Source organism: Palaemon carinicauda, chromosome 2 (genome assembly GCF_036898095.1).
Source record: "Palaemon carinicauda isolate YSFRI2023 chromosome 2, ASM3689809v2, whole genome shotgun sequence".
In the NCBI taxonomy this organism is placed as follows: Eukaryota; Metazoa; Arthropoda; class Malacostraca; order Decapoda; family Palaemonidae; genus Palaemon; species Palaemon carinicauda.
Window position 1 is genome coordinate 87,845,525 of NC_090726.1, and position 12,001 is coordinate 87,857,525.

At 39.8% G+C, this 12,001-nt stretch overlaps 1 protein-coding gene across 1 annotated transcript in view; it reads left to right on the forward strand.

Moving 5' to 3' along the window:
- Nucleotides 1-12,001, forward strand: part of tou (toutatis) — a 510,442-nt gene that overhangs the window by 215,934 nt on the left and 282,507 nt on the right. The window contains exons 15-16 of the mRNA XM_068348421.1: nucleotides 6,951-7,221; nucleotides 7,540-7,613. Coding sequence (XP_068204522.1) covers nucleotides 6,951-7,221; nucleotides 7,540-7,613 — 345 coding nt within the window. The remainder of the gene's footprint in view (nucleotides 1-6,950; nucleotides 7,222-7,539; nucleotides 7,614-12,001) is intronic.

The window sequence follows — 12,001 nt, forward strand, 5'->3', positions numbered from 1 at the left end:
ACTCGGAAACTCGAAAGAGATAGGGTAAGGAGAAGCTCGTCTAGATCTTTAGAATTTTCCTCCTCCCATGCCCCTGAACCTAATCCTTCCCCTGTAGTGGTAGTTTCTGAACCCCCTATTGGCACTCATGAACCTTCAATGTGTGATGTTTTTAGCTATTCAAGCGTTGGGTGAGAAGGTTGAAACCTTAGCCTCGGACAGGAACCAGCTTATGTCCGATGTTAAGCTGTTAAAGAGTCAAAGTGGTAAAGTGGAAAGTCAAAGTGGTAAAGTGGAAAGTGCGCAAAATGTGTTTAGTGTTGCGACCAAGGGTTCGTCTGTTCGTGCTTGTCGCTCCCCTAGTCCGAGACCTCTTTCAGGCTCCCCTGCACCAGGGAGAAGGAATGTCGTAGGACTTAAGGGAGCGAGAGGTGTAAACCGACGTACAGACGTTCCCTCTAAGGTATCAGACGTTTCTCATCAAGAACGTCCTTACCATAAGACGGGGGAGACTAAGTTCTCCTCGTCTTCCGACGATTTGCCGCATAAGAAACCTTGGCGTAAGGTTTCTAGACCCTTAAAGCGCAAATCAGTCCCTTCAGTCCCATTGGGGCAGCTCTGACCGTTTTCAGTCATCGGATGGCTGTTCGCCTGTTAAGCGAAAGCATGACACGGAGTCCGAGGGTCTCGTTCGGTGCGATGATTTGCATGCACAGACGTTGCCGACGTCACGGCCCGTTCCTACTCCCGTTGACCCGAAGTGGAGTGTCCTACAGGACATGCAGTTGAAACTTTCATCTTTAATGGAGGTTTATGAGCATGAACAGGTTCGTAAAGATCCTTTGCTTGCGATTCGCCAGTCCGACAAGCGTGACTCTGGTCTTCAACCGCCTAAGCGAGTTTTGTCTCGTCATTATGATGTTAGCGCTAACGTTATCGGTGCTGTTAAACGCGACTCTGATCGTGTTCCTCGTCATTCACGTCAGTTACGTGACGTGGAACCCCTTTTGCCGCAGACTCAAGGTGACGTTCAGCAACTGTCGCCGCAGTCTCGAAGTGACGTTCGTCGGCCGACTCCGTTGCCCCGACGTGACGTTGAACGTCAGTCACCGCAGTCGGGTGTTGTTTTTCAAACTCAAACCCTGCAGTCAATGCAGTCCCGACGTGATGTCGAACGTCATTCGACACAGTCTGTTGTTGTTTGTCAGTCTCAAAACTTTCAGTCTTTGCAGCCTCGGCGTGACGTCGTTACCTCAGCTGTTGCTGCGGCTCCGTCGCATGTTGACATAGCCTGTCAAGCGTTGCCTCCTCGGCATGTCTCTCCGTATCGCGAGACTTTGCCGTTGTCGGATGAAGTTCCTTCGGATGAGGAAGTCGTTGATCCCCTTCCAGCTGATGTTCCTTTAGGGACTCTTTCGGATGGAGAGGAGCCTAGGGTTGCTCAGCCCTCCCTTGATTTTAAGAAGATCATGCTTATTTTTAAGGACCTGTTTCCTGATCATTTTGTTTCTGCTGCTCCTCGTTCGCCTCCATCTGAGTTCACGCTGGGCCTAGCTTCTTCGACTCCGTCGTTCACGAAGTTAGTGCTCTCTCGCTCTTCTAAGAGAGCTTTGCGTTTGTTGGGCGACTGGTTAATGACCAGGAGGAATTTGGGGAAGTCCGCTTTTACTTTTCCCCCTTTCAAATTGACTTCTCGTGCGAGCGTCTGGTATGACACGGGAGAAGTTCTCGGCTTGGGGGTGCCTGCCTCTGCCCAGGGAGACTTCTCAAGCCTCGTAGACTCTCCTCGTTGTCTGGCCATGAGACGCTCGAAAGTTTGCTGGTCCTCTTCAGATCTAGATCATCTCCTCAAAGGAATTTATCGTGCCTTTGAGATTTTCAATTTTTTGGATTGGTCTCTGGGAGCCTTGAGTAGGAAGGTCTCGTCAGCAGACCGTGATGTCTCTGTTCAGATTATGTCGTGCATGGACAAGGCTATTAGAGATGGCTCTAATGAACTTGCTGCTACTTTCACAGCAGGGGTTCTTAAGAAGAGAGAGACTCTTTGTTCTTTTCTGTCTGCAGGTGTCACTCCTTGTCAAAGGTCAGAACTTCTCTTTGCGCCATTGTCTTCTGCCTTGTTCCCGCAGCAGCTTATTAGAGATATTGCAGCGTCTCTTGTACAGAAGGACACTCATGATTTGATGGCCACGTCTGCTTGTAAGGCTGTACCTTCATCCTCTTATGTCAACAGACCTAAATTTGAAACTCCAGCGACAAGGTTTATCCCGCCTTTTCGTGGCAGAGCTCCCAGTAAGGGAGGCTCTCGTGCCGATAGCAAGCGGGGCAAGAAGAGAGGATCTAAATCCTCCCGTGGCAGAGTCTGACTGCCCACGTCCTCAGACAGCAGTAGGTGCCAGATTGACCAACTTCTGGCAGGCCTGGGAGAAGAGGGGTGCAGACCGGGAGTCTGTTTTGTTGCTGAAGGAGGGTTACAAAATCCCTTTTGTACGAAGACCTTCTCTAGTAAAAGATCCGATAGACCTCTCTCCCAGGTTTCGAGAGGAGACGAAGAGACAGGCTTTACATCTTCAGGTGTCTCTGTTGTTAGAGAAGGGGGCGGTGGTGAAAGTCTCGGACCTTCAATCCCCAGGCTTTTACAACCGTCTCTTCCTGGTTCCAAAGAACACAGGAGGTTGGAGGCCAGTGCTGGATGTCAGTGCTCTCAACGTATTTGTTGTAAAAACAAAGTTTACGATGGAGACCACCAAATCCGTTTTGGCAGCAGTCAGAGAGGGCGACTGGATGGTCTCTCTCGACTTGCAGGATGCTTACTTCCACATTCCGATACATCCAGACTCTCAACCTTATCTGAGGTTTGTGTACAGGAATATGGTGTATCAGTTCCGAGCACTGTGCTTCGGCCTCAGCCCTGCTCCTCTTATTTTTACGAGGCTCATGAGAAATGTAGCAAAGTTCCTACATTTGTCGGGGATCAGAACCTCCCTGTACTTGGACGACTGGTTACTCAGAGCGTCGTCCCGTCATCGCTGTCTGCAGGACCTACAGTGGACTTTGGATCTTGCGAAGGAGTTGGGCCTCTTGGTGAACATGGAGAAGTCACAGCTGACTCCCTCCCAAACGATTCTCTATTTGGGTATGGAGATACAGAGTCTAGCTTTTCGGGCTTTTCCGTCTGCCAACAGGATCGAGCAGGCTTTGCTCAAAGTCCGTCTCGTGCTAGAGAAAAACCGTTGCTCTGTGAGAAGCTGGATGAGCCTCCTAGGGACGCTTTCATCCCTGGAACAGTTTATCTCTCTAGGGAGACTTCACCTACGCCCTCTCCAGTTCCACCTAGACTCCCATTGGAACAAGGAGAAAACTTTGGAGGCGGTCTCGATTCCGATCTCCGATCCAGTCAAGTCTTGCCTGGCCTGGTGGGACAGCAATATAAGACTTCGGGAAGGTCTGTCTCTGGCGGTCAAGAACCCAAACCATGTGTTATTTTCAGACGCATCGGATTTGGGTTGGGGGCGACTCTGGACAGTCTGGAATGCTCGGGTCTTTGGGCCGCAGACCAGAGGAGCCTTCACATCAACTGCAAGGAGCTGTTAGCAGTCCATTTAGCACTGAGGAGTTTCGAGAGTCTGCTTCGAAACAAGGTGGTAGAAGTGAATGCAGACAATACCACGGCCTTGGCTTACATCTCGAAGCAAGGAGGCACTCACTCCCACGCTCTTTTCGTCATCGCAAGGGACCTCCTCATTTGGTCAAAAGATCGAAACATCTCGCTTTTGACGAGGTTCGTCCAAGGGAAGTTGAACGACTTGGCGGACTGTCTCAGTCGAAGAGGTCAGGTGATCCCTACGGAGTGGACGCTCCACAAGGATGTGTGCAAGAGTCTTTGGATGACTTGGGGTCAACCCACCATCGATCTCTTTGCGACCTCGCTGACAAAAAGGCTCCCGACTTATTGCTCTCCAGTCCCAGATCCAGAGGCGGCCCACATAGATGCCTTTCTGTTGGACTGGTCTCACCTGGACGTTTACGCCTTTCCACCTTTCAAGATCCTCAACAAGGTGTTGCAGAAGTTCTCCTCTCACGAAGGGACCAGGTTGACGTTGGTTGCTCCCCTCTGGCCCGCGAGAGAGTGGTTCACAGAGGTACTTTTATGGCTGGTAGACGTTCCAAGGAGTCTGCCTTTGCGGATGGATCTCTTACGACAGCCTCACGTAAAGAGACTTCATCAAAGCCTCCCCGCGCTTCGTCTGACTGCCTTCAGACTATCGAAAGACTCAAGAGCTCGAGGATTTTCGAAGGAGGCAGCTAGAGCGATCGCGAGGGCTAGAAGATCATCTACCATCAAGATCTACCAGTCGAAGTGGGAGGTATTTAGAGATTGGTGCAAGTCCTCTATTTCCTCCTCCAGTACCTCTGTAGCGCAGATTGCGGATTTTCTGCTATATCTGAGAAACGGTCGCTCCCTCTCTGCATCCACCATTAAAGGCTACAGAAGCATGTTAGCTTCTGTTTTCAGGCATAGAGGCTTGGATCTTTCGAATAACAAAGATCTCCAAGACCTCCTTAAGTCTTTCGAGACCTCTAAGGAGCGTCGTATTTCAACTCCTGCTTGGAACTTGGATGTGGTCCTACAGTTCCTAATGTCAGACAGGTTTGAGCCTTTAAATTCAGCCTCCCTGAAGGATCTTACCCTCAAGACACTTTTTTTGGTGAGCTTGGCTTCGGCTAAAAGGGTCAGTGAGATCCATGCTTTTAGTAAGAACATCGGCTTCTCAACAAATAAAGCAATATGTTCTCTTCAACTTGGTTTTCTGGCCAAGAATGAACTTCCGTCTCGTCCTTGGCCTAAATCTTTTGAAATACCTAGTCTTTCTGAGATCGTAGGTAATGAAGTTGAAAGAGTGCTGTGCCCCGTTAGAGCTCTTAAGTTTTACTTATCTAGAACTAAACCGATACGAGGTTGTTCAGAGGCTTTATGGTGCTCCGTAAAAAAGCCCTCTTTGCCCATGTCTAAGAATGCGTTATCTTACTTTACTAGACTTTTAATCCGGGAGGCACATTCTCATTTAAGTGAGAAGGATCGTAGTTTGCTTAAGGTCAAGGCTCACGAAGTTAGAGCGATAGCGACTTCGGTGGCATTTAAGCAAAATAGATCCCTTCAAAGTATTATGGACGCGACCTTTTGGAGGAGCAAGTCGGTGTTCGCTTCATTTTACTTGAAAGACGTCCAGACTCTTTATGAGGACTGCTACACACTGGGTCCATTCGTTGCAGCGAGTGCAGTAGTGGGTGAGGGTTCTACCACTACATTCCCTTAATCCCAATATCCTTTTAATCTACTCTTGAAATTTTTAATCTTGTTTTGGGTTGTACGGAAGACTAAGAAGTCTTTCGCAATCTTTTTGATTTGGCGGGTGGTCAAAATGTTGTTTCTTGAGAACGCCCAGATTAAGGGTATTGATGAGGTCCTGTTATAGGGGTGTTCGCCCTGGATATAGCAGCTCCTGGGAGTCTTTCTGCATCCTGAGAGGATGGCTGGGCTTCATGAGGAAAGCGGACTAATGAGGCAGAGTAATCATCAGAGTCAGCTTCCTTACCAGGTACCTATACTTAAGTTTGTTTTTATGAAAAATTTGTCAAAAACTCTTGAGCATATACGCCTTTATTGTTATTATACTGGTCTCTACCCACCACCATGGGTGTGAATCAGCTATTTATATATTCACCGGCTAAGTTTAATATTTAAAAATGATATTTTCATTATAAAATAAATTTTTGAATATACTTACCCGGTGAATATATAATATTAAAGGCCCTCCCTTCCTCCCCGATAGAGACCCTACGGACTGAGAAGAACTGGTTTGGTTGAGAAGTATATGCGGTATCTGGCTGATAGTCGGCGCTGGTGGGCACACCCGCAACCTTCATGGCGATCGCTCGCGAGTTTTTTGGAATCTGTCAGGCCGTCGGAGACGTCAGCTATTTATATATTCACCGGGTAAGTATATTAAAAAATTTATTTTATAATGAAAATATCATATTCATACAGTAAAATACAGTTTTCTTTATTTTTCCATATTTTTAAATGTAGACAATTTATTGTACAATACAGCATAGTACATACAATAGATAATCTACCTGTTTTTTTTATTTTTTTACAAAATTGCATTTTTTGGCTATTTTATTGTAATACAGTACAAGAAAGATTCATTGATAATATGTCAATAAATAACCTACCTTTTTTTATACACGTATTTTTAAGCTATCCTATTGTGATACAATACAAGCAAGATTCTTTGCTCTTAATATGTACGTGTACATACGCATACTTATATATTATGGGTTGGTTCAAAGATGTTTGCCACTGACTGTATGGAGCTGTGTTATTACCATTGTAATGAAATGTTATGTAACTGCAAGCATAAAATGTTTTATGTAATTGACATTTTTGTCATTATTACTATACCTGTATACTGAAACCTTTTCACAAGGTAATATAACAATAGAGTAATGATTAATATTGTTACTTTAGTTGTTATTACGCTATTATAGAAAGCATTTTCATGAGGAATTTTGTGTGTATACAAAGGAACACTGTGTAGTATAGTACTTTGTGTTGATGGTGGAAACCTGATTTACAGGATTCCTCGGGGTTATCATCAGATTTCCAGAAACGGACAATTTAGGATTACATTTCTGCCCATTTTGAGTTTATAAGAAATGTATAAATTTTACAAAAGAATCTTTATTTATTGTGAAGAAAACTGTAACTTTTGTATAATTACAATCGCTTCATAAATCCATGTATTAGGGAAAGTTACTGTAGGTATATATGTATTTATAAAGATTTTTGCAATTTTTTTTCCCAATTTACTTTCTGTTAGTGATTGCAAATGCAGGGATATTATTATTAAATTGTTTTACATATCTTTTTTCTGTATTTTACATTCTTATTTTCTTCATTTTGCTAGGTTGATATTCTGGCAGTCAGTCAAGCCCATGAAAATGGTGGTGATAAGCCTGTTAAAAAACGCCACATGATCACTTCAAGTAGTGTGGATGGGCGTCTAATTACCACTATTAAAGCAGCAACTGCAGGTTTGGATTCTTCAGAATTAAGTGATTCTGATTCTGATGATGAATCAACATCTCTTTCTTCAATTGATGATGAGACATTAAACCACATTCCATCGCCATGGCTGAAGCGAGACACACCAGATTCTCCATCTATTTACAGTGATTGTAAGTAAATATTTTATGTTAAGTGAAATTGAATAGTTCTTTGCTTTTAGAAATTGCATTTACTTTTATTTTTTCTTGGGAGTTACATGGAACATTGCTACTTGTCTTGAATAAATTTTATTAATCTTACCTGTAGGTCACATTTCCTTTTATCTAATATGGGCAAGCTTTTATGTTTAGCAAAAGATTATTTTTGTACATAGCCTCTCCTCCGGGTACCAGCAGCCTAGGACTCCCAACCCATAAAAGAAACCCTTTCTAGTACATCCCAGGCACAGGTGTGGTTGGTTACTCTTGAATCTGCACTGTTTGGTTTAGATCTAACAGTTCCTCCTTTACTTGAACCAGATGGTTCTGTCACTCACTGTCTAAAGGAAAAGGCAACTATTTTGGTTGGTGTGTTTTACAGAAACTAGAATAATGAGAAACGTGAACTTCCTCATTGCTGTTTTTCTAAGGGTAAACTAACTAGTTTAGCTTTTTGGTCCCGTAAAATCAAAATTCCCCGGGATGGACCTTGATGTTTATGAAGCTATAGACCCAAATGGTATTTCTCCTTTTTTTTCTTTATAAAGACTGCTGATTTCTTAGCTCCTAAGTTATAGATTATTTTCCACATTTGTTGGAGAATTTATAATGTTTCTCCATTAGTTAAATGTTTGTGTTAGCTATAGCTTAGCTGATTACTGCCCATTTTCCATAACTCCCATTTTATCAAGATTTTGAACGTCTTTTGGCAAAACATTCAAATAGGTGTGATGAAGGTAATTATCTGATCTATAGTATGCAATTTGTCTTCTGCAAATGCCTTGGGTCATGTGATGCTCTTCTCAGAATTTCCAATGCTGTACAGAAATCCCTTGACTGTGGTTAGGAAGTTTGTATGATTTGCTTTGATTATTGTGCTGTCTTTGACCTTGTTTATCGTGAGACCCTTGTTTTCAAACTCAACGGTTGGGAATAGGGGGTCTTTTCTTACAATATTTATTAAACTTTTAAGTAATAGTTGTTCCGTAACCGAAATACAAACCACGCTATTTACATAGGGTTTACTTTCGGCGTAGCTGAAAATGACGAGCCATTAGAATTTTAACGAGGGTTAACTACCCCCGCGCTAGTTAGCAAGGGGGTAGGGGAAGGGGTAGCTTGCTGCATAGAGTCATTGTCGAGGGTCACCATAACAATGTTATCGGTGTTTCGGATTGTGTTGTCAGCCCTTTACTTTTCATACTGTATACACATAATATGCAGTTTCGTCTGGAGAAGAAGCCTGTTGCATATGCAGGTGATACTACTCTCCTTGCCTCAATTCCATTTCATGAATGTAGATCTGGGGTTGCTGAATCCCCTAATAGAGATCTAGCCAAAATGACTCCTTTAAAATTTTAATTGATTTATGATTATAAATTTACTTATGAGTAACACATTCGGTCTTTTTCTTCAATTGCAAAATAATGGGCTCATTGAGAAAGTCTTTTCAAGATTTTAGGTGATCAATCTATTCTGGAGAATGTTTTGATTCTTTTATTCTACCTTGTTTTAACTATTGTTTTCCTGTCTGGTCTTTGCTTGTTGAATCTCATCTTAATTTATTGTACAAAAACTTGCGGTCTATCAAATTTAATATATCTGATCTGGATGTTAATCTCTGGCACCATAGTCCAGTTAGTTCTTTAAGCATTTTGTATAAGATTTTTCATAATTTTTATCATCCTTTACATTCAGATCTCCCCATTCTGTACCATCCTGTACGTAATAAAAAATATGTTGTTAGTTCTAACAGTCATGCTTTCTCCATCATAAGGCTTAAGGGGATCGTCCGCCATGGTGTTTTGACATACCAACTTTCAGAAATCGAAAATCATTTTATTACTTCTATGTATGCATAAACATATTGTACATGCTTTCCAGAAGTTTCATACAATTATTTTACAAATAGTGAAGATATAGCGGTCTTTAAATGATGACGTTCGTCATCCTTACTGCGTCATCTCACCCCACACAAAGGAGCCTACACCATATATATATATATATATATATATATATATATAGAGAGAGAGAGAGAGAGAGAGAGAGAGAGAGAGAGAGAGAGAGAGAGAGAGAGATTACAAAGGGTGGACGGAGATAGTTGACTGCGAGAGTTTGTCTCGTGTTGCATGGATACATGTTCAAGAGAGCAATATTTCTCCACCTCTCTCTCTCTCTCTCTCTCTCTCATACTCAGCTTAGAGTATTTTTTTTTTAAAGTGTTCAGTGAAATATCAAAGTTTTGGTGTGATGAAATTATTTTAATCATAGTGAGTACTTATAAGAATTCTCTTTAGAGTTTTTGTAAACAGCCCTGTAGGAAGGTGATTGGCACTTGTATTGTGATCTGGTTATTTATTTTCATTAAGTGTCAGACTTAAATATTGTATGCAGATTTAATTTTAAGTGAAACAAGTGATTGTATAATTTTCATAAGTATTTCTTTTTTCTTAGTCTAAGGTGTATTCAGATTTAATATTTAAAGTCAAGTGGTTATATAATTTTCAGATCGTAACTTTTTTTTCTTAATAAAAGTTTTGTTCAGACTTGATATTTTCGAGTGATTTATTTGTTTTATGTAAATTATTTTCAGTGTTATAATTTATATAGAATATATTTATTTTTTTAAAGTGTATTATTTCAATCACCTGTGTTTAATTCATATTTGCTTGTATCCTGTTATGAATCGAAGTTAGAGTTGTTTGAATATTTGTAATAATGATTACCCAGTTTTGTTTTGAGTGTACTTAAGAGACCTTTGAATATTCAGTGTTCTATATATTGCTGTCTCAGAGTTTGGTAATTAATATGTTTTCAAGAGTAACAGATTTAATGTAAAAGCAAACAGGTATCTTTGGCATTCGAGAGGTTGTATAGCTTGCCAGTCGTAATATATATATTTTATTAAATAGTTGGTTTCCAGACACGAGCCATCATATAATGATATATATATATATATATATATATATATATATATATATATATATATATTATATATTATATATATATATATATATATATATAATATATATATATATATATATATATATATATATATATATATATTATATATTATATATATATATATATATATATAGTATATATATATATATATATATATATATATATATATATATATATATATATATATATATATATATATATATACAGTAGGGTCCCGAATTATGCGAGAATTTGGTCGATTAATGACCTCGTGTAAATGGAAAATCGCGAATTTCGAAACACACAACTAACAGAAATAATTCCATTGCGGCCATGGCAACCAGCAATTTGCCTATTCAAATGTGTTTACTACCCATTTCCAATACTTTCTTTGTACTATACTGTATTTCTTTATAATATCAAATTGTTCTTGTAAATAAATAAAACATTTAATATACTTTAAAGTTCTAATAACTTGAAAAATTGTTAAAATTACAACCAGGATAGGTGTAAACACCATATATTTCCCGTTATAACACAACCCAAAATACAGACAAAATTTTCAATGTTTGTCATATCTATTGTATAATACAACTGGTGAATAGCAAAACCATCACTCTATAGACTAGCTTGTTGTATGATTGAAAATCCAGAATTATCAAAATAAAGGCGATTTTATATCATTGCGTTTCCTAAACACGCTAAAAAGCACAATAGAAAACGACAACCAATGTTTTGTTTACGTTTATCTCTGATCACAACGAAGAAACAGACGCATTTATACATCTGTGTTTTTGAATTGACAGCAATTTTACCAAGTATAGATTATATGTTGAATTTGTTATTACCAATGTTCTAATTATTTTTTATTAGAACTTTCAAATAAATGAAATGAATGCCATTTATGAAATGTTTTTCTTTATGATGCCGCCTGAAACGGAAACCTTCCATTTGTTTACGCTCCATCTTCGATCATAATAAACAAACGAATGCATTAAACACACATGATCTAAGTCATAACTAATGATATTACAAACATTTAGTAAACATTGTGTTATTACAAATATTTTACTTACCGTATCCATATAAATTCCTAAATTCGTAGCAAAGCTGGAAATTTTTTTTCCTTATGCGTTTAATCCACAATAGCAAACTGCCGCTAATGACAGAGTGATAACTTACGATAATTCTAAACTGTTACGAAAGATAATTGTCCTTTCCATATCCAAAATACTTTTCCTAAATTCAGTTATAAGTCAACTTGTACCCACCTCAATTATGGATCCATATGCAAAAAAGGTAAAAGAAGAAAGTAGGCTACTAGGCCTATTTTTAAAGTCACCGAACAATTAGGTTACCGCTATAACGTTCGATGTGAGAGAGAGAGAGAGAGAGAGGGGGGGGGGGGGAGAGAGAGAGAGGGGGATGGTTTTAAAGTACTAAACAATAAATATGATAGGTTATAACACATTGGTGTTTATGTAATATTAACTGTATAGATGGTTTGAATAAGTTAAGAAATGGTGTAAACAATTCTTTGTTATTGTATTCGCGCGGAAGCTAGACATCAGCTGATGTGATCACAGCCAAAAGTAAAAACAAAAATAAGTTAGCAATACTCGATTTTTAAAACACCCGAAATTTAACAACATAAGTACATGTTTTATTATAGCGCAATTGACATTTAAAGAGTAAAAATTTTCTGGAATAGAATGGTGTTTCCTAAAAAATAGTGGTTTGCGGACGAAATCGGTTACCGTATTTTAAGCTATGATTGAAATGGATGTATACACGGTATAATTTTTTCGTT